Source organism: Taeniopygia guttata, chromosome 1, assembly GCF_048771995.1.
Source record: "Taeniopygia guttata chromosome 1, bTaeGut7.mat, whole genome shotgun sequence".
NCBI lineage: Eukaryota > Metazoa > Chordata > Aves > Passeriformes > Estrildidae > Taeniopygia > Taeniopygia guttata.
Genome location: NC_133024.1, coordinates 18,532,606 through 18,554,143, shown reverse-complemented (window position 1 = coordinate 18,554,143; position 21,538 = coordinate 18,532,606). Strand labels below are relative to the sequence as shown.

The 21,538-nt window shown below is 53.0% G+C and overlaps 4 protein-coding genes across 9 annotated transcripts; 1 reads left to right on the top strand and 3 right to left on the bottom strand.

The window, feature by feature from the left end:
• Nucleotides 1–1,379: 1,379 nt before the first annotated feature.
• Nucleotides 1,380–5,313, bottom strand: DNAJB13 (DnaJ heat shock protein family (Hsp40) member B13). Of its 4 annotated transcripts, NM_001245551.1 has the most exon segments (9): nucleotides 1,385–1,599; nucleotides 1,931–1,985; nucleotides 1,988–2,007; nucleotides 2,094–2,207; nucleotides 2,878–2,991; nucleotides 3,712–3,869; nucleotides 4,253–4,414; nucleotides 4,646–4,749; nucleotides 5,181–5,267. In NM_001245551.1, coding segments are annotated over 9 exon segments (885 nt in total). In that variant the 5' UTR covers nucleotides 5,249–5,267; the 3' UTR covers nucleotides 1,385–1,509.
• A 100-nt stretch (nucleotides 5,314–5,413) lies between these two features.
• Nucleotides 5,414–14,926, bottom strand: PAAF1 (proteasomal ATPase associated factor 1). Of its 2 annotated transcripts, XM_030264227.4 has the most exons (12): nucleotides 14,810–14,926; nucleotides 14,692–14,732; nucleotides 14,191–14,294; nucleotides 13,804–13,893; nucleotides 10,032–10,130; nucleotides 9,221–9,371; nucleotides 8,008–8,202; nucleotides 7,583–7,674; nucleotides 7,182–7,297; nucleotides 6,530–6,612; nucleotides 6,203–6,285; nucleotides 5,414–5,830 (listed from the first exon to the last, which is right to left on the bottom strand). In XM_030264227.4, the coding sequence occupies exons 1-12, from the start codon at nucleotides 14,854–14,856 to the stop codon at nucleotides 5,753–5,755; spliced, it is 1,179 nt and encodes a 392-aa protein (XP_030120087.2). In that variant the 5' UTR covers nucleotides 14,857–14,926; the 3' UTR covers nucleotides 5,414–5,752. The 2 variants fall into 2 exon arrangements, with proteins under 2 accessions (XP_030120087.2, XP_072780280.1); XM_072924179.1 differs by lacking the exons at nucleotides 13,804–13,893; nucleotides 14,191–14,294; nucleotides 14,692–14,732; nucleotides 14,810–14,926 and adding an exon at nucleotides 10,290–10,333.
• Nucleotides 14,898–15,748, top strand: COA4 (cytochrome c oxidase assembly factor 4 homolog). Of its 2 annotated transcripts, none has more exons than XM_030264248.4 (2): nucleotides 14,898–15,018; nucleotides 15,415–15,748. In XM_030264248.4, the coding sequence occupies exon 2, from the start codon at nucleotides 15,421–15,423 to the stop codon at nucleotides 15,667–15,669; it is 249 nt and encodes an 82-aa protein (XP_030120108.1). In that variant the 5' UTR covers nucleotides 14,898–15,018; nucleotides 15,415–15,420; the 3' UTR covers nucleotides 15,670–15,748. The 2 variants fall into 2 exon arrangements, with proteins under 2 accessions (XP_030120108.1, XP_030120097.1); XM_030264237.4 differs by having other exon boundaries at nucleotides 14,922–15,018; nucleotides 15,376–15,748.
• Nucleotides 15,749–16,727: 979 nt separating this feature from the next.
• Nucleotides 16,728–21,402, bottom strand: MRPL48 (mitochondrial ribosomal protein L48). Its single transcript, XM_002189104.7, has 8 exons — nucleotides 21,096–21,402; nucleotides 20,330–20,382; nucleotides 20,043–20,080; nucleotides 19,645–19,730; nucleotides 18,874–19,046; nucleotides 17,622–17,724; nucleotides 17,036–17,125; nucleotides 16,728–16,945 (listed from the first exon to the last, which is right to left on the bottom strand). Exons 1-8 carry the CDS (start codon nucleotides 21,114–21,116, stop codon nucleotides 16,871–16,873), a joined length of 639 nt encoding a protein of 212 aa, XP_002189140.4. The 5' UTR covers nucleotides 21,117–21,402; the 3' UTR covers nucleotides 16,728–16,870.
• Nucleotides 21,403–21,538: the final 136 nt, after the last annotated feature.

Sequence of the window (21,538 nt, the reverse complement as noted above, 5' to 3'; positions counted from 1 at the left end):
GCTGCTCGCGGTGCAGGGGCTGCCGCCCTTTGGAGACATTTCAAAGTAGTAAAAGTAGTATCTTACAACATCTTGGAGGCTGTTTCGAGACTTCCATTTGTAGCTGGATTTCACGCCAAGTGCAGCAACCGGGTGAGGGTTCTGACCTGCCCAGTCCAATGCCTGGCTGATCTTTTGCTGACTCAGGTTTTCCAGGGAAGTGGAGATCACTGCGGACTGGTGCTCTGAACTTTGTAAGGAACCGGGAGTGGGTTTGGGACCGAACGCGCATCACAGCCGGTACCGGAGCCAGGACAGGCCGAGCGGGGCTGTCCGCAGGCAGTGCTGCCCTCCTGTGGACACGCCCGGCACTGCTGCTCGGGCGGGGACGGGACCCTCGAGGCTCCGCCGTGCGATCCCTCGGGATCAGGGAATTGTGCTGCTCACCGTGCAGGGACTGCCGCCCTTTGGAGATATTTCAAAATAGCATCCTACACATTTTGGACGCCGTTTCCAGAATTCCATTTGTAGCTGGATCTCGCGCCAAGCCTTGGTACAGCCTGGGGCTGGAGCAGGTTTTCCAGGGAAGTGGAGCTCTCTGAGGACTGGTGCTCTGTGCATCAGGTCCTAGTTATCACAGAGCTGAGATGACCTTTGTAAGGAACCGGGAGTGGGTTTGGGCCAGCACTGGGACCGAACGGGGTCACAGCCGGCACCGGAGCCGGGACCGCAGCGGGTACAGCGAGCGGGGCTGTCCGCAGGCAGTGCTGCCCTCCTGCGGACACGCCCGGCGCTGCAGCCCCGCGGGGCGAGCCCACAGCCGAGAACGGCCCGAAACCGCCCGGCCTCACGGAGAGCGGTGTGGGCTCAGGCACAGGGACACGGGGCTCCTCCTTCCGCTCTGCTGGGGTTTACTCCATGGAAATGACGTTTCTAACTGCCTGGCGTGTTCCCTTCAGTACTGCTTTTCCCAGCACAGCATCCCACTATTCCTTACGGGCACAATAAACCACCACAATGGGGTCTGATTGCAGCAGGGTCAGGATTTCCTCCCCTTCTTAGGGCATTCTCCCAGCCCTGGAGTGCCATTGGAAAACACAAGCAGTATCTGACCTCTCCCTGCGCTGTCAGGGCTCAGATTTAGTAGGAACAGATTCTGGGATTAGGAAAATAAAGCATTGAGGCTGGTTGGCAGGGTCTTGGCCACGGATGCCTCCCTCCATCCCCCCAGATCCTCCCTCAGCCTCCTCAGGGCTGCAGAACTGCTGCTGCAGGGTGGGAGCTGGAGAGCAGAGACCACAAAGCCAGCTGGACCTGGGCCAGGCCTCAGGGCTCTTGTTTTAGGGTGATCCTGTGTCTTAGGGTTCCCAGCATTTGGAAGAACTTCTGTCCAGTCCTAGTTCTGGCTCCAAAGCTTTACTGGGGGGAATAAGGCAGGGGAGAGAGGGGGAAGGTCACTGTCCCTAGGCCTGCAGGATGCTTTTCAGGAGTGTTTTCACCTGAGGGCTGAGCGTCCTGGGGAAGAAGATGTCAAAGTAGATGTAGAGGTCCCCCTTGCGCTGCGGGTCCTGGGCCAGCGGCATTCCTTCCCCGGGCACCATTTTGTAGGACGTGGGGCTGCTGGGCAAAGGAAGGGGCTGAGAGGAGCTGTGGGATGCCATGATTGCCAGCCCCACCTGCAGAGCCCCACGTGGGTTTCTCAGGTTATTTGCTCCTCCAGCTTCACCCAGGGCCTGTCCTCCTCTTCCAGGCTCCAGCATCCACTCTCATCCACCCACACCCAGCCCTCTCCTTGCCTCTGCTCCCAGCAATGTGGCCCCAGACCCAAAGCATCACCCACTGTGGGCATCATCCTCCTCCTCCTCCAGCCCCACATCTGCTGGAAAAGGCTTTGGAGCACCCCAAGTTCCTCCCAAGTGCCCGCTCACCCCCGTTTTGCCCTGGCACTTACTCCACAATGTCGTTGATGGGGACGTTCAGCAGCCTCCCATCCAGCATCTTGATGTCCAGGGTGCATCCAGTCAGTGCCTGGCGGGCATGGAGGGGCACCAGGAGCTGCTGATGCAGCCCCAGAGCCCAAAGGTGAGCCTCTGGCCCCTTACTCAGCCTTTTACCTTTGCCAGGGAGATGCCGGCAACAAAATGGAGGTTGTTGTCAATCCTTTTGAACCTTGGGTGCAGCTTCTCTTGGACAACAAAGGTGATGTCAGCTGGAATTATGTTTGGGCCCTAATTGAGGGGGGAAAAGATCACAGAATCATGGAATGCCAGGACAGTTTGGGTTGGAAGGGACATTAAAATTCACCCAGTACCACCCCCTGCCATGGGTAGGGACACCTTCCACTAGATCAGGTTGCCGCAGGCCACATCCAACCTGTCCTTGGAAACCTGAAAATTATATTATACTGGGAAAACTGACACAAATTCTTGCTCTTTTGTTGCTGTTTTCAGCTGTCTAGAGAGAAGAGAAAGGTATTTTCTTTCCTTAAGAGAAAAAGGAGTCTTTTATCCAAGATGCTTGCCCAGCCAAGGGCAAATCCCGAACTGTGTTTCTGCCAGGAAGAAAACCAGCCCTTTCAATTATTTTTTCTGTAATCTGTTCTGAGGAAAATCCAGGCAGGGATGGCTCCTCAGAGTGCTCCTGAGCACAGTAATGCTGAGTCTCTATTGGTCACACTGTCAAATGCTCTCAGCAGTGGAAAACCAGAACTTCTTCATGGAAGAATTTTTCCATGGAGTGGGCACAGGACTGGAACAGCTGCCCAGGGGGAACATGGAGTCTCCTCTCTGGAGACATCCCAAACCCACCTGGATGAGTTCCTGCCTGTGCAGGGGTGTTGGATGAGGTGATCTCCAGGGCTCCCTTCCAAACCTGATAATTCTGTGGTTCTGTGCTCACCTGGTCTCCTTCCTTCTCAAAGGTGATCCTGGTGCCCCGCTGCCATCCCGGCTGCACGTGGATGGTTAGGATCTTACACCCGAGGGTGCTGGTCTGCCCGTCCTCATTCAGCACCTGGGCGTGCACAGGGAGGGGCACAGAGAGGGAGGGTCAGCAGCACTCTGCTCGCCAGAGGAAAGGGCAAGCCTGGCTTGTACTCCACACCAAAGTGGCTGTGGGTACAAACAGGATCAGATCACAGAATTGTGGGATCATTTAGGGCAGAAAAGACATCCAAGAGCATGGAGTCCAATTGTTCTCCCAGCATTGCCAGGTCACCACTAACCCATAGCTTTCAATACCTCCAGGAATGGGGACACCACTACTGCCCTAGGCAGCTCATTCCACTGCCTGACCACCCTTTCAGTGCAGAAATTTTCCCTAATATCCAACCTAAACCTCCCCTGGCACAGCTTGAGGCTGTTTCCTCGTGTCCTAGAGCAGGAGAGACTCAGGGCTGGGTCCAGGAGACTGGGACAACAAGGAGGGGGAACAGAGGTCACCAAGGGCACAAAAAGGAGACACAATGCAGTGTGAAAATGGAATTTTGGGAGCCCAGAACACGAGGTCCTTCTCACTCATCTACGAGATCAGCCCTTGCTTCCTACCAGCTCCCACGCTGAATTCCCTTTGCCAAGCCGGGGGGAAGAACACTGGTTCAGCTCCTCCTGGGTTTGGTGCTGATCCCTCCCTGTGACAAGCTCCTGGGGCAGGGCCATCCCCAAATCCCCAAGGTCCCACAGTGAGGGCAGAGCTCGCCCCCAAAACCACCCCCTTCAGTCCCACAGCCCCTACCCTGCGGGAGAGCTTAATCTTCTTGGTGCAGCCCTGGTACAGGTCCTCGAGGGACACGTAGAGATCCCGCACGATGGGGGGGTCCTGCCGCAGGGCCCCCCGGCCTCGGGGCCCTCCAAAGGGCAGCAGCACCTTCGAGCCATCCTCGGCAAAGAACTCTGTGGGAGGGAGCAGAGGGACAGCCCTCACTGGGGTCAGAGCTGGGGGGTTCCTCCAGGGTTGTTACCTCCCACCCGGAACCACCCCAAGTGTGTTCTTTCTTTATGGCAGCTTCATCTCCCTAATCCCTCTTTATGATGGGAATCCCAGAAAGGGTCACAGGAGCAGATGGGGAAAGCTGACAGCCTAAACAGCACCTTCAGGTCTCTCCCCGACCCAGGACTAGGGGAAGTCAGGATCTCTCCTCCAAGCACCAGAGGGATCTGAGAGCAGTTGGGGAGGAAAGCATTCCCGGAAAGCTTGATGTTCTGAGCTGGCAGCTGCCATGGAATCATGGCAGCCACAGAAAGACCTCAGCCAGCCCCAACGTCTCCCAACCTACCTGCAAAGGGGTTGTCCCCTCCAAAGAACTCCCTGAAGACTTTTTCAGGGTTGTTGTGGAACACGTATCCGGTGCTCCAACGGTTGTCACTCGCATGCCCCAAGGGGATGCCACATTTGAGCCCTTCTTCCCCAAATTTGTCGTAGATGCCTTTCTTCATAGCTTAGGGAACAAAGAAATGTTGGGAAATGAGGGAGAGCCCCAGCCTGAGATCCAGCATTTGTTTGGGTGGAGGCTGGAGAAGAGGGTTCCCTCTTCTCCAGGGGGGACAGACATGGGAGTGTGTGCCAGTTCCCAGCCGGGCTGTGGGTCACGGAGCTGGTCCTGCCAGGGAGCAGGAATTCCCAGCCCCTTCCTGCCCCTGCAGTCAAAGGAAGCGAACACTCCACTTACGGTCGCTGAGCACATCGTAGGCCTCTGCCAGCAGCTCGAACCTCTTCGGGCTCCAGGGCTCCTTGCATTTCAGTGGGTGGTACTTCAGGGCCAGCTTCCGATAGCTAAGTAGCACATGATGGGCTCAGGGGGACTTTAAAGTCCATCTCCTTCCCACCCCCTGCCATAGGCAGGGACACCTTCCACTGTCCCAGGCTGAACGGGGCTTGGAGCAACTTCCAGGCGTGGGGGCGGCCACAGCTTCTCTGGGGAAGCTGTGCCAGGGCTCACCACCCCCACACCCATGATTTCCTTCCCAATCTGCCACCCATCCCTGCCCTCTGGCAGTGGAAGCCATTCCCTGTGTCCTGTCCCTCCAGACGCACCGGCCCCATTCCCACACCCGGCCCGGGCTGCCCCCAGACCCTTTTCCCCCCTCGCAGGCCCCACTGTGGGGCAGGGGGAAGGCTAAGGCCAGCCACGCACGGGGCCGCCCCGCTCCCGCCGCCACCCCCGGCTGCCCCAGGGGGTCTCTCTGATGCCGGGGGTCCCTTACGCCTTCCTGATGTCCTCGGCGGTGGCCCCGCGGTCCAGCTCCAGCGCGGCGTAGTAGTCCAGCCCCATGGCGTCCCGTCACTATGGCGACTGGTCCCGCGCCGCGCGGGGCACCACGGGAAGTGTAGTTCTCCCGCTCATTCCGAGCTCCGCCGGGCCCGCGCAGCCCTCACACGCATCTCTTTTTTCTTAAAAATCCCCAAGTCTTCGTGGAAACACGTGCATTAACACAGGTGTTATCAAAGCAGCGGTTTATTTCACTCCATACTGTGACAATCACTTTCACTGCACCCCCTCTCTCCCTTTATTTATTTATTTCCCCCCCCCCATTGCAAACAGCATATTTTCAGCGCTGGAAATGCAACCACAACATCATTGCAACACAAGATTCCCTCTAAATTAAAAATTGATCCCAGCTTTTTGTGTAGTAGCAAAATGTGACCTGTTACAAAAACACTGTGTATGGAACCTGGACATCACAACAGCCTCCAATGTGAACACACACATCCCAGGAAAATCAGCTTGGAAGAGCCTTTCCCAGACGCTTCTCCTTTATTTGGCCCCTTCAAACACTTAAAGGTCAGAAAGTTGGTATCTCCTCACTATCCCATCCCTGCAGCATGTGTAGATTTCCTTCTCCCAAGAAGCCACCTGAAGAAGGGAAAAAAAAAAAAAAGAAAAGGGAACAAGATGGGTCAGGCAGCACCGCTGCTTTTACCCTCAGGATTCTCCCAGCACTCTTTATCCACATTTTTTATAGGAACACAGCTCTACCAGACCTGTTCCAACTCCACCACTCCAGCTAGCTCCTGCACAACCAAGATAAAGCCAGGGAATTCTGCAGAGGATTGGTTTATGCAAAATATCAGGATTATTCAGGTAGAAAAAACAAAGATAAGCTCAGAAGTCAACTGTGTGAAGGAACCTGCTGAGGTGAAAAGCCTGAGGTAAAGGCAGCTGCCTCCTGCCCGGCATCAGCTTTCCCTGCCCACCTTCTCCTCAGGGGTACCTCACGTTCCTCACCTTGTACACGGGGTCGCAGTCAGCCTCGGTGAGATCCAGGACATAATCCAGGTCCTGCTGAACAATGAAGCAGGTGCCATCCCCTGCAAGGAAGGCACAGCAGCCAATCAGTGAAACCAGCCACGATCTTCATTACTGACAGAAACTCCAGTGGGAAAAGGCTCCGGTGGGTGAGACGCGCTTTGGAGGCCCCGTTGTGGAGGGGCACGAGGGATATGGAGGCTGGAAATCCCAAAGCAAAGGGGCAAAAGGACAATTCCCAAAGAGCACAAAGCTCCTTGACTCGATTATAGGATTTCTAGGGGCACAAAACAGCCCTGGAATTACCTTGGCTGGCAATAAATCCATCTTGGTATGGGAGCAGGGAAAGCACCGGTGCTCCTGATCTGTGGATCACCTGGATTGGAGCACTAGGAAAAGGAAGAGAAACAAGGGATGAGGATTGTTGTGCAGAGCAGCTGTGGCTGCCCCTGGATCCCTGGGAGTGTCCAAGGCCAGGCTGGATGGGGCTTGGAGCAGATTGGGCTAGTGGAAAGTGTCCCTACCCACGGGAAGGGGTGGCACTGGATGAGCTTTAAGGCCCTTTCCAACCCAAACTATTCCATGATTTTTTCCTATGGACTGAGTTAGCAGGAAACAGCAATAAAACTCCACAGCTCCATTTCAGTCCTGTGCTGGAATGAGGATCAGCGTAAATGTCAGGATCCACATGAGGGAAAGAAATGGGCAGTGTGGGAGGGGGGAATATTGATGATGAGAAATTTTCTGCCCCATTTATCTGCATGTATGCGCACACAGATTATACAAATATAAAATTATAAAATTTTATATAACAATACACACAGCACATCAAAATAATGCAAGAGGCTCAGGATGCAATGGGATGCATCCCTTGGAAGTGGCACTGCCTGGCAGAACCCTCTGCCTGACTCTCTTTTCCAACCAAAACGCTGGCTGTTTGTCCCAGGCACTCACTCACTTTGTGTTTCTCACATCCAGCTGGTAGATGTTCCCATCTTGAGTCCCTGCCAGAATGTAGGTGCTTGACAGGAATGTGCAGCAGTTGAAGGCATCAGATCCAATAAAGAGGAACACCTGAGGATTTGGGAACAAACCAAGTGTCAGGCACGTGGGACACCCACAAGAGGGAAGCAGTCATTTATTCAGAAGACAGTACAGCTGCCACTGTTTAATTTTAAATACTGTCTTCTCTGTTTTCAAGTAAAATCCTGAGCAATTCTTACTCCTCACATAAAAATCTGTCCAGAAGGAAGGAGAGAGAGCATCCCTTTATTGCATCAGGCTTTGGCCTCTCCTCCAGTTTAGGTTTAACATGGCTCAATTCCCCATCCCAGTGCTCTGACAGCCCCAGATCCTTACTGGCTGCCTGCTCTGCAGTCCCACTCCTTGAAGCTTCTTGTCCTCTCGAGCCAGCAGCAGGATTTTCCCTTCTGTCCCCACCTCACGTTCACCTGGAAAAAGGACAACAGCTAATTCCAGCTGCACAACAAACCTTTATGGGATCAGAACCCAACAGCTTGGATCGCCCCAGCTGAATTGTGGCAAGATTCCTCCAGATCCCAAGACACCAGGAAGGCCAGCAACCACGCAGAGCTCAGTCTTCATCACTCAGTAGTGATGAAGGTTGATAGGGCTGAATTCCACCCAGGACTGGAGCGCTCTGTTCCCTTCCCATGGTGCTACAAGGGCATGGAGCAGCATTCCCATCACTTGGGATTACTGGGGACAAACCTAAGCAATTTGGGACAGGGAGATGAGGGGGATTTTAAGGGAAAGGCCCTTACTGGGAGGTTTCTCGGGTGTGCCCAGGTTCAGGGAGTTGTCAGCAGTGCCCACGGCGATGCCGTTGATGGGAGAGCCGCAGTCAGCGATGACGCCCAGGCACGCAGACTTCCCACAGTCCCAGAGACGGGCAGTGCCATCCCTGGAGCAGGACAGGACATTCCTTCCCCGATCCACAATGGCAGTGTCCAAAACACCTGCATGAAACCACAGACTGTGTTCATACTGACACAAAAAAGCACCCGATTTCCCGAGCTGAACTCGACTACTGGCTCCAGGCCACTGTCCCCAGGGACAGCAGTCACACACAGACAAGTTGTGCTTCTAGAAAAAGGTGCCTGTGGAAGGCAACAGCTCCCAGAAAACCCCACAGTGTGGAACCACAAAGGGAAGATATTATCAATCAAATGATCAGCAACACCTCACCTCAGCCTGAGCTGGTGCCATGCAAAATGAACCTCTAATTTGGGCAAAAAAGAGCCTGGCACTTTTAAACGTTCCCATGTCCCCCCTGGATAATCCCAAAAGCATCATCCCTGTTGTCCAGCTACAGCAATATCCAAAGAGTAGTGTCTGCTGGCACTAAGATCCCTTAACTACTTTATTTTACTGTGGGCTGTCAATTTTGGATCTGAAAAATGACAGTGGTTTTCTTAGCAGAGAACAGCCAGGTGGCCAGAAGATTTAAATGCCACTTTCCCTACAGAAGCTCAAAGGACAGGATAAGCCAAGCAAACAGACTGCAGCAGTTTGAGCTGGAGGAATAAGCAGTGACTAAAGTCACCTGGAGAGTGACTGGCAGCATCACTCTGACACCCTGGTCTGGGTTGGGTACATGGCTGTAAAAGCATTTTCAATGCCCACAGATTATAGAATGTCTTGGGTAGGAAGGCGCCTTGAAGAACAAGTTCCAACCCCCAAATCATGTAAAAACAATGGCAGGTTCAGCACAAGATGGGTTTTTGAGTGAATCAAGTTTAGGGCAGCCAGCCATGGAGTTTATTAACCTCTCAATCAGGCCCAGCACCTCATGGGACAGGGAAAACCAGAGCCTGGACACAGCAATTGGCAGCTCAGGGAAGAGAGAATTTGGGGCATCTGATGCCACATTCTAGACATGAAACACAGAGTGCAGCAGGCTGGCAACTGGACATCAGCCCTGGAGTGCAAGGCAAGTACACACACAGCAAATGAAGCATTTTAAGGGCTCTGTACCTCCTTTGTGACCTTTAAATGTTACTACACAGCTGGCATCTTCTGCTGACCAGATCTTTAGCTGGGCATCCATTCCCCCACTCAGAACCACGAGGCCAGATGGGAAAAACCTGCAACAATTCACATCATACACATGGCCTTCCAAAAGTCTCTGGAAAAACAAAGAACTACGTGCTAGTTCCATTGTCATCATCCTCGTGCCGAGCAGTCGTTGAGTTATGACACTGGAAATCTTGGCATTCTCAGGTGGGCAAAGGATTAAACTCAAGTCCTCTGGGTCTGCATTGCTGGAATGAAATGGTCTGAATTTGGGGCAAAGTGCTGACTTTGGGCCTCCTTCTACCATTTGAGCAGCTAATTACATAGCAGAAGATACAATATTTCCTCCTAAACACAGGTTAAATGTCTTTATCCTCTGCCAAATAAGAAGCTGACAGGTCAAGCTCCACAAGAAGAAGCTTTCCCTCTTTACTGAGAAAGTCACAAGCCAGGATGTACCTAATCCAGCACCAAAATCTTTTTTCTTCCCCTCTTCTCTCTTTCATAAGAAATTCAGTGCTTTTACCATGCAGGTTAGGGGTTGTCAGTGACCTTTTACTTCTGACTACCTCTCTGAGCAACATCCCCCTTGGGAGAAGCCACCTTTTCCAGAAGATTTGACTTAAAGCCTCCAAGATGTCCAATTTCAATTAGCTTTTCATTAAAAAGCCAGATTCTTCACAGGGTGTGGACAGCCTGACCAAAGCCATGGCCTTCAGGACTTCAGGAATGTCACAGACAACACAAAAACATCCAAGCCAGATGTTCTTACTCTTATTTCTCCATTTGCAGCCTGCCATATTTTCATGGTCCCATCTGTGCTGGTAGACACTCCGAGTCCTCCACCACTGGATATATCAAGGCAGGTAATCTGCAGGAAGGTAAAAGCACCAAGAATTAGCTTTATATAATTCTGTATATAAATACTTCTGCTCAAGAGCCTAGTTCTGTACAGGGGAAGACTTGCTAAGCACATTCTCTGCCTGTGACTCTGCAAGGCCAGAAGAAAAAGGAATGCTGAGGCAGAAACCTGTACAAGAAGCAGCAGTTGCATTCCAGGTTTATCCCAGGTGGAAGAGAAATCTGGACTTTTCTAACAGGTCCTGTAAACAGATGAGAAATAAGAAAAGAGCTCAGGGTAACTGGCCTGACTCACAAGCCTACAATACACAGTTTGAATTATTTATGAAGCCAAATTCACATCCTAAATTTGCTGAAACACGGAACCAAAACTAGTTCTTTATATAAACTGGGGCCCCTCAGAAGGAGGACATTGAGGGGCTGGAACATGTCCAGGGCAGGGAACAGAACTGGGGAAGGAGCTGGAGCACCCAGGAGAGGCTGAGGGAGCTGGGAAAGGGGTTCAGCTCCCAGGAACAGGGACAGGAGAGGGAACGGCCTCAGGCTGGGCCAGGTTAGACATCAGGAGGAATTTCTCCATGGAAAAGGGTTTTAAACAGTGAAAGGGAGGTTTGTAGCCCCCATCCCTGAAGGTATCCAAGGAAGAGCTGAATGTGGCACTCAGTGTTCTGGGCTGGGGACAAGGTGGGCATCAGGCACAGCTTGGGCTTGGTGACCTCAGATGCCTTTTCTGACATTAGGAATTCTGTGATTCTGTGAGCTGCATTTGCATTGCATTTTTTGAATTGAATTTTCAGGCTGTGGGTGGGGGAAAAAATCCTCTACAGCGGTAAAAGCCAAGGACAAGAGGAACAAGAAATGCAGATGGGCTCTAGCCATGACAGGGTTAAGTTTTCCAGCGGCAGGAGGGGCAGGGCCAAGAGAAGGATGTTCCCACCTCTCCCTGCGGCGGCGGGAAAAAGTTCATTTTTTCCTGCTTCCGTTCTTGCCGGTCAGGTCCCCGCGGTCGGTTCCAGTCCCATTGCTGTTCCCAGTGAGTCGCTGCCTTCGGTGCTCCAGTTCCCCTATCCAGCCTCCCACCGAGCGCCCGTAGGAACGCTAAATTCGGGAATACCAATCCCAAACCACCAGTCCGGCGCCCAGGGGTCGAGATAAGGACAGCTCTGCCCGCAGCGGGTTGGAAGCAAGTTTGAGCTGAGTATCTGGCGTGTTAGGTACAGTCGCTGGTCGCGATGTGGCTTAGTCAGCTCTGCGTGGAGTGGTACCTGTGCAGGTTTATATTTCCCTGCGTGGTCCTCATAAAGCACTTTAAGAGTTTAGAGAGATGGTTCAAGATTCTTGTGTGCATGGATTTTGTGGTGACAACTTGTGACATGATACACTACCTCCAGGAGATCGCTAATACTCGTTCCCAGTCCGTGGGGGGAAGGGGGGATGAATACTTTGACAACCTTTTCTCCTCCTTTTACTCCTTTAAGCCTTTTAAAGCAGCTTTTGAGCTGCTTCTGAATACTGAAGAAAGCACATTGTCATTCAGTCTGCTATATCTCCTCCCTCTGGTCTACATCACCTTTATGGCCTACTTCATCTTTAGAGTTACAAAAGAGATTATTGGGAAGGTCTTTCAGAGAGCGGATAGTGATGAGTGGCACGGAAGGTGGGAGAAAATCGGACAGGTTTTGAAGGAGTATTCAGCTCCAGTGGTTTGGAAGTTCACCCCTCAACAAATACAGGATCCCGTTAAAGTGGCAGATTATCTGAAAGAGAAATGCTGTGGTGGTTCCAGGGAGGAGCAACTTACTGCACTGTGCTGGGCCCTGGCTACTCTTTACCGGACACTGCTGGATACCAGCCAGTCCCCTCAGGAGGAAGAGGAGGAGGAGGAGGAAAACACAACAACAGGCACTGTGGCCACTCAAACTGCAGCTGCACCAGAGGAACAACCCATGCCGGGAGCAGTCACTCCTGAACAGAACACACCCAACACCACATTAGTTTCCTTAGTGAGGGATGAAGAGGATGACGATGATGAAGAGGATGAAAATGATGAAGAGTCCTCAGAAGAGGAGGAAGAGGCAGAGCCAGGGATGATCAGCGAATCCCAACGTAAGCTGCAATTAGCCCGAGAACGTTTCACCCGCCTTCCAGATCAGTCCTTACTGCTGTGGCTGTACGAGTGCTGGTTTGCAGGGGCCCATGTGGATGTACTGCTGGACAGCTCTGAAGCCAAGCAGCTGGGATCCCTGTCCCGGGACGTGGCCATTGACAGGGGGCTTGGGAGAAGGACTGGAACTCACAGCCTCTGGATGCGACTGGTGGGAAGCGTGAGGGAAGCGTACACCGCGGACGAGCTGCTGGTGCAGCGGAAGAGGTGGCACACCAGGCTGGAAGGTGTTCAGTACCTGACAGAACTGTCCATGGCAGACATACTCTTTGGGAATACACAGAACAGTCAGTGCCTCGAGGATCTGGACAGAGCCTGCTGCACCTGGGACATCTGGCAGGCGTTCAGAAAGAGCGCGCCGCTGCTCTACGCCAAGGCACTGTCATTGATCACGTGGAACAGGAACCTAAAGGTGCTAAAATTAAAGGCCTTCATCTGGGACTATGGACAGAAACCCTCTTCCCCTCCACAGGACAGCTTCTCCTATGTGGAAAGACAGCCCAAGGAAGGTGCAGCCTTCGGTGATGATCCCTGCACAATATGCCATGAGGAGCTAGGCAGAAACTCGTGTGAGCTGGAGTGTGGGCATGAATTCCACAGAAAGTGCATCAGGACGTGGCTCCAGGAGCACTCCAGCACCTGTCCCATCTGCCGCGACTACGCTGTCCTACCTGCAGCTGTCCCTGAGCGTCCTGCACGGAACAGCTCACAATGCTACCAAGCCAGGCCTTGGAAAAGATCACGGTTTTAGAAAAGCTCCCAAAGAAAAGTGCTGAAGAGACCAAGGTCTTAAAGAATGGACTGGATTGATTTCATAAGGCTCAGAAGTACAAGTGAAAAAATGGCAGCAGAAGAATCTTAAAGTCAGCTAAAAAAGCCCCTGGATACCAGTGAGAGGGATTGGAAGTCCACTGGTGACAAGGAAAAGCGGTATAATGGATACAGATACATATCCTGAGACATTTAGGAGGGACAGCCTTTGATTAAGGAAATTATTCCTGTGCTTTTGTGTGTACAGAGATAGTTGGGTGGTGTGGGATTTGGGCATGAGGAGATGGGATAGAATGAGGGGTGGGGAATGTCCTGGTTCTGGCCAGGACAGGGTTAATTTTTACAGGAGCATGGGACATTTGGGATATTTGGTGGCATGCGTTTTGGGCTCCTCATGGTGAGTGGCTCTGTTTGCTCTCCTGTGCATTTTGTTAATTAACGCTGTTGCTACTGTTGCTTTTTTTATTCCATTGCCGTTCTCAGTAAATTGTTCTTATCTCAACTCCAAGCTTTGTCTTTTGTGCCTCCCATCCCTGTTTCCATCCTGCTGAAGGGGAAAGGAGTCAGTGACATGTGGTCCAGGGTGTTTCAGTGGGAACACCATCCCTAAACCACAAGTTCCATCTTCATTGCAAGCCCTCATACACAGATCCACCATCCAGGCCACACCTCGCTGTGAGGGCACCACAGACGGGATGTGAGAGTTGCCAGTCACACCCAGAGATTCCCACCTCACAAGGCTACTCACACTTTTCTGATGAATCCTAGAAAAACTTGTGTATGGAGCCAGGAACTTGGTACACACGTTTTCATGAGGACAAGAAATGAGAATGCTTTTCTAGCGGGGGAAACAAGGAAAAAAGGAATTAGAAGTGTTGTTAGTCCTGAAACAGTGGTTGCTGAGGTAGAACTGTGGCTTGGACCCAGCTGTGGGATCCCAGAGCCTGAAAATTGATGGGAGGGTCACTGTGGGGCTCATGTCCTCAGGGTGCATTTGGGATGGTAGGGACCAGCTCCAGGGCTCTGCACAGCAGGACAGGACTGTGCAGGGCACAGGTGACAGCTTAGGCTGACAGAGCAGCCCCCTTTATGCCCGAGGAATGGTCACCAACCCTTCTCCCCTCAGCCCTGGCACCTTGGTGACTTCTCCGACCACGAATCCCTCGGAGGCCACGATGTCTGGGACGCCGTCGGAGCTGAGCCCGCGCCGGGTGACGCTGCCATACAGGGTGGGCTTCCCTGGGGGACAGCAGCCGTCAGCCCCAGCACCCGCAGGCGCCCCAAACGTTCCCTCCCACCCTCCTTACCCACACGGAACGCAAACACCCCCATCCCCTCCTAACGCCCTCGGGATCCCTAAATGACCCCGCACCCTTTAACACCAAAGGGATCCCCAAACCACCCCAATCCCTTCCAGCCAACACCGGCACTCCCGTTCGAACCGCAGGGCACCCCAGCAGCCCCGTTCCCTGCTAACACACGAGGCACCCCGCCACCAGCCCCTGTCGCAAAGGCTGCCCCGGCCACCGCCATCCGTTCCTGCTCTTTGAACACCCTTCACCCCCAGGACCCTCTCGATCCTCCCCGATCCCCTCTCACCCTCACGGCTCCCTTGAGGCCTCTTCAGGCCACTCACCGGGGCTGCGGCAGCTCAACCATGCCTCGCCCTCGTCCCTGCTGCAGAGAGAAGAAGCGGCCGTGAGCGGGGCAGGGAGAGGGACAAGGACAGAGACAAAGAAAGGGACCGTTCCCACCTCAGCGCCCGGCTCCAGTCGCTCTGGATCCGCAGCGCCGCCGCCATCTTTGCCGAGGTAACGCAGACACTTCCGCCTCCTCACTTCCCGTCGGCCCTCGCGCGAGCGGAAAGGGGAGAAACCCGCCAATCAACGACCGCCGCCGCGGCCGTGCCACGTCCCGGAAGTGCCGAGCCGAGCTCCCGCCTTAAAGGGACCGCGCTGCGCTGGTACGGGGCTGCCCCCATGGGTGGGGACTGGGGAGGGTGCTGGACATCCCCGGGGAACGGGAAGGGTGCTAGACATCCCCGGGGAACGGGGAGCCTCGGGAGGGGATCCTCGGGGAATGGGGAGGGTGCTGGACATCCCCGGGGAACGGGGACCCTCGGGAGGGGATCCGCGGGGATTGGGTAGGGTGCTGGACATCCCCGGGGAACGGGGAGCCTCGGGAGGGGATCCGCGGGGACTGGGGAGGGTGCTGGACATCCCCGGGGAACGGGGAGGCCTCGGGAGGTTGAGGAGGGCGCTGGGCACCCACGGCTGGGGTGAGGTGCCGGGGGTGCAGAGGGCTCCGGGTGTCCCCGAAGGGCCCCGCCACCGCACCCCGCCACCTCGGCCGTCCCCAGCGCCCCATGGCGAAGCCCGGGCACGGCTGGAGCCGCGCGGCGGCGGAGCGGGGCGAGGCGGAGGAGGACGAGGATCCGCTGGACGCCAGGATCGCGCGGACCGGCTGCCTGGAGCAGCACCGGCAGCTGCAGGAGTGCATGGCGGAGCGGCGGGACTGGCGGCACTGCCAGCAAGAGCTCCGCGCCTTCGGCGCCTGCATGGCCCGGCGGCAGCCGCGGCAGCCAGGGCCCAGCCCAGCCCAGCCTCAGGACTGACACCTTTCTGGCTTTATTTTCTTCCGACTGCTTGGAAACCCAGGTGGAATTGTTGGGAAATTAAATTTGGAGTTTGTCACCCCTCGGCTCGGTCTGTGTAAGGTGGCTGGTTTGGAGGGTACAGCATCAAGCTGTGCCACAATCGGTTCAGGTTGGATATCAGGAGGAATTTCTTCATGGCAAGGAGTTTTAAACATTGGAAGGGACTGCCCAGGGAGGCTTGGAGTCCCCATCCCTGGAGGTGTCCCAGAATGACTGGACATGGCACTCAGTTCTCTAGGCTGGTGACAAGGTGGGGATTGGGCATAGCTTGGACTCATTCCAGAGGTATTTTCCAACCAAAATGATTCTGTGGTTGTGGATTTCCAGCCCAAAATGTCCCAATCCAGGAGCATTCATAGCACTCAGGCTGTATCTTGGCTCCAGAACAGCCCTGCCATGGATTTTTACTCCATGTCCTCTGTGCCATCCTAAGGCTTTTCCCAGCAGTGATAAGCTCATGTCCCACAGGATGGGACTTCTGGGCAGGGGATTTATCTCCTGGGAAGCCACAGAAAAAATAGGAATGGGAGAAAAAGGGATTCTGATCTGACCACCACTTGCTGGCAATTAAGTGAGGAGAAAGAAAATAAAATTGCTTTTTGCATGGCTTTTGTCAGAAGGAAGGTTCCAGGCTATTTCCCAGGGATGTGGGTGCTGGGAATACCAAGAGGCTGGGCATGGTAGCACAAGCAACCCTTGCACAGTCCCAGTTTGGGGAAGAGTGTAAATTAATGAGTTACTTTCTCTTTTTCACAAGCTGGTCCTTAGAAAGGGAGAGAAAAAGCCTCCAAACAAAACAGTTTCTGGAACAGTTTCTCCTGCCATCCATCAAATTTGGTTATAACAATTCCTGGGATTGTTGCAGCACAGCATTATTCATGCCAGTGATTTCTGCAGAAATTCCCACCTATCAACGCAAAATAGACAGGAGTTTAAAAAAATAAAAAAAGAACTGAAGGAAAGCAAACCCACAATCCATTGAGGCACCTTTGTTCCCAGTACAAACCAGTCAGAAATAAACACCTTACTTATTTTTATTGAGACAAGCTGGTTGCCAATAGTGGGACTTCCTTCCAATTCACTAAGTTATCAGTACAGAGCTCATGGAAGCACCCTCTGGAGGCTGGAACAGCCCATGCATGGCATGTTGTTCCTCACCTCATGACATTTCTGCCAGCAGCTCTTCCAGCTCTGGTCGAGACTTCAGTCGGCTCTTGAAATCAGCTTCTGTGTGCTGTGGAGGGAGAGAATACCACACAAATCAGGATCACACAAACCCTTTCCCTGCTTCCTAAAGGGAAAGCATTGTGAACTGTAACCATACCTGTTTCATCAACAGATGCACCCCCTCAGGCTGGCTACTCTGAATGATTTCCAGCAGTATGGGGGCAAATGTCGAGCTCAAACCACGGATCTGAAAGCAGAAATGACAGAGCTGCAGGAGAATGATCCCAGGATACTCTGGGTTGGAAGGGACCTTAAAAGATCATGCAGTGCCACCCCTGCCTTGGGCAGAGACCCTTTCCACTCTCCCAGGTTGTTCCAGCTTGACCTTGAACACCCCCAGGGATCCAGGGGCAGCCACAGCTTCTCTGGGCACCCTGTGCCAGGGCCTCCCCACACTCACAGGGAACAATTCCTTCCCAATATCCCATCCATCCCTGTGAGTTATCTCCAATGACCCCAAACATGACTTTTCTACCCTTCATATCAATTATTCAGCAGAAAATAGATAATAATCTTCTGCCTGAAACACAGAGCCAGGAAATCCTCCTGGGCTTCTAGTTTAGGAGCAACACTCAGCAGAAAACGTAACCAGACTTTTTTCTTCCATTTACACCAAATATTGCCTTTATTCTGTTAAATGTTTGAGGGGTTTGGGGAGCGTGTGATGGGATTCCAGCTCCTACCTGCACAACCCTCTGGTGGGTGGTAAGGACTGCATCCAGCTGCATTTTGGATCCCTTCTCTTCCAGGAACAGCACCTCGTTGGTTCTGGTGGGCATGGCATAGCTGCAGGAGCCAGAGGGCAGTGCTTAGGACAGGCAGGATATCTGCACCACTTTACAGGGATGAATCTCTCTCCACAGCAGAGAATGGGGAAGGAGATTAACTTTTCATGGGAAATTAATTATGCAAAGGATGTATCTTGCAAATCAGGTCCTGGCAGAGGCCGGGTGTTTTGCTGGAAGGAGATAAGGAGGAAGCTCTGCAGCACTGCTGCCAGCAAAAACCTGGATTAGCTACAAACACCAGTCTGAGAACTTTTATCTTCTTCACAGTTCAAGAAAAGCAACAGTTCTGACTTATTTTGTCTTTTGGGACAGAGCTAAAATCTGCTGCTGCAATGCACCACTCAAAATACATTGTTGGCACCTCAGATTTAATGGGAATGTGACTGGGAGTGGATCAGACTGCTCAAGACGCAGAGACCTCAGCTCCCTCATCCCCATTCCCACATCCAAGCTCCATCCTACTGCCCACCTTTTCCCCTCAATTCCCAGTCTGAAGGGCAAATCCTTTCTTTCTCTACACACTGAGCCATGTCCAGCCTCAGAGGTACAGGTGAAAAGCACACATTTTAGACAATCCCCATGGGTTTTATTCCCTGCTGGCAGCTCAGTGCTTTTCCCAGTGCTTGCAGCTCCCTGGGAGCACTTCAGGCACCAAGGTGCTGCCTGACATTCCTCAGGCATTACAGTCAGTTGGAATACACCTGTTTTGGAGAACTAGGGTGCTCCTGAAGCATCCTATCCTCCTCAATTGTAGTAGCAGGAAGTTCACCCAGCACCTTCAGGGCTTTCCCAAGCTCACTCCACTTTGGATAAGCAGGGTGGCATGCAGAGCCTGTATCACAAACCATGAAGGAAAACCAGCAGCAAATGTCAGCAATTCCCAGGCTCTGCACCCACAGGCTTAAAGCCTTTTCCTCAGAGGAAGGAGATGTTACAGCCATTTTTTTTCCTTGGAATCTGCTCAAGTCAGCGCCTGAAAAATTCAATGCTTCTAAATAAAGCATCCAGAATTGTACAGATACACAAAAGAAGAACACAGGGCAGGTGAGAGGTTTGGATTGCCATCCAGATGGGAATCCCTCAGGGAGACTGGAGTGTGGCCTGATGTGCAGGGGGTCATAATCCAGAGGGACAGATTTCCTCATACCTCTCATTGACCTGGATGGAGAGACGGTTGCAGAGTCTGTGGACGTACTGAGCAAAATGCTCCACCAGGCACACATCATAGGAAGTCATCTGGATGTTGATGTCTCCATACTGGTACTCAGTGCCAGCACTGATCTCTTTCATCTGCACTTTTTCCTTTCTCCTCTTTGGAACCTGTTTTCCAAAAGAAAATACAACCAAATAAAATAGAGGGTATCTGTTTTGGACACTGCTAGGGATAAAGGTTCAGCTCTTGGATGGCCTCACACAGAAAACACACTCAGGCTGTGATTAATTTCTTCCAGAGGAAGAAAAAAAGGAGTAAAACCAGTAGAAATAAACGTGCTGGTTTATTTCAGTTCCTGCCTAAAAGGCAGCTGACTTCTTTCCTCCTTCCACATCTCAGGGAGTGTGAAAAGGTCACATGCAAGTAAGAGCTGCTCACAAAATTCTGGAATGGTTCAGGTGTTAAATTCAGTGTCATGAGATTCCAAAGCTACTCACTCACTCCCACAGGAACATACTGGACAAAAGGAAGCATTTCTGCAGTGTGGTGAGTGAGTACTTCATGGAGTCATGAAATAGTTAGGATTGGAAGGAACCTTAAATCTCATCCTATTCCAACCCCCTTCCATGGGCAGGCACACCTTCCACTATTCCAGGTTTCTCCAAACCCTGGAGAAACCTCCAGCCTGGCTTTCTGAGATGGGGCATCCACATGTTTCAGGATTACCTTGGGAAAGCAAGCATAGAGGGAACTCCTTCTGCCTACCTCCTTTGGGAGCAGGTATTTAAACTTCCCAATTCCATGGGTAGGTCGGGACCTGTAGGATCTGTGGCAACCCAGGAGTGCATCACCTGAAAATGAGAGCAGAGCAAATGTGTTTCCAGCTGCAAACAAACATCTACAGGTGCTCTGAGAGCCCCAAATTATGGTCACATTACACCACAGCTGGTGCCACCTGCTTAGCCAAGAAGAGGGCAAAAATAAGAAAATATTGGGAAAAAACTACATGGAAGTGGCAGAGCATCTGCTCTGGTTATTTAACCAGCCCAAAGTTGGCTAAAAAAAAAACCACCCCAAAACAAAACAAGCATGCTCCAATGTTTAATATTTATTTGAGGGAAGTGAGTTTTTTGCCTCAAAGCTAGATTGACAACAGACCTTACCTGCAGCACACAGACGGTTTTCTCTGGCTGTTGCTGCTCTGTAGGAAACAAAATAATGATTAAAAAGTCTGTAGGAAACAATATAATAATTAATAACTCTGATTTCCCTCACTTATGAAAAACGTGTGGCCAATGTCCTTTTACAAAGGCGTGGCCTTATCCCCATCCTACAGCCCTTTCAGCTCCCAGCTCAAAGCCTTACCTCCACTAATAGAAGATTTGGCAAAAAAAAAAAAGTAAAAAAGAATAAAAAAAGGCCATTTTTTTGGTCACATATGTTTTCTCACCTGCTGAGGGCCAACACCTGCCTGAGCAACACTCCCTTCTCCAAGCACAGCACCTGCAAGGGTTAAAACATGGCAGGGTGGAAGATCCGTTGGGAATTTTCACCAGGTTACTACACCTCTAGGATAGGACACCGGGGAAGGGCTGGAGCTGTGCCAGGGGAGGTTTAGGATGGATATCAGATAAAGATTCTTCTCTCAGGGGTGCTGGGCACTGCCCAGGCTCCCCAGGGAACGGGCACAGCTCCAGCCTGACAGAGCTCCAGGAGTGTTTGGACACCGCTCCCAGGGACATGGTTGGATAGTCCATGAACAACCCTCGTGCTTGTCCCGCCTCCAAACGGATGGAGGAAAACACTCATCCATCCGGCAAAGAGCTTTGCTGTCGCCAAACCAGGGGGATAAACACCGATGTCCCAAATGTCCCAGTGTAGAGGGACAGGGATCCGACAGGGACCACGGAGTCGAGGGTTGTAATCGAGTTGGGTGTGTGAGGATGGGCAGCAGGGGTGTGTGGGTGTCTCAGCCCCTGGTCCAGGAGCACCAAGACAGACCCAGGTCACGATCTGAAGGTCTGGACCGCTCAGGCTCACCCCCACACTTCCTTCCGAAACCAAACCAGGGTCGGATCAGGGCCTCTAGCAGCAAGGCTGGGGCTGCCTCAGCTGTGCCAAGGACCAAGGCTACTCTCCGTTCCTGTTCCTTCCCTTCCCTCTGTCCCCGCGTCCTTCCCCATCCCCACTCCCCTTCCCCGTGGCCATCCCGCTACCTTCGGCACCGCCGCCATCATCCGGGACCACGGTCCGTCGCTCAAAGCACTCCCCCTCAGTGCCTCGGTACGCCCCCATTCAGCTCCCCCCGTCCCGCGGCTCCCTCCCCGCGTTCCGCCCACCGATGCCTCCCGGGAATTCTAATTTCCGGACAGCGCCCCGCTCCGCCCACCGCGAACTGCCGTAGGCAACAACTTCTGGACAACCCGCGGAACTTGCGGGGCCCCGGCGTCCTTAAGGAGGCAGCGGGGAGGGCGCGGGGACGCGGGCAGTAATGGCGGACACCTCGTTCCCGCCTGCCCACACGCGGCAGCGGCCGCACAGCGCAGCCTGCCCCGCACCTGTCACCGCGCGTCCCGCCCCCCGCCCGTCCCGCACTCTGATTGGTCCCCAGCCACGTCCATCAGGCGCGGCGGCCATGCTGAGCGTGGCATGGCCACGT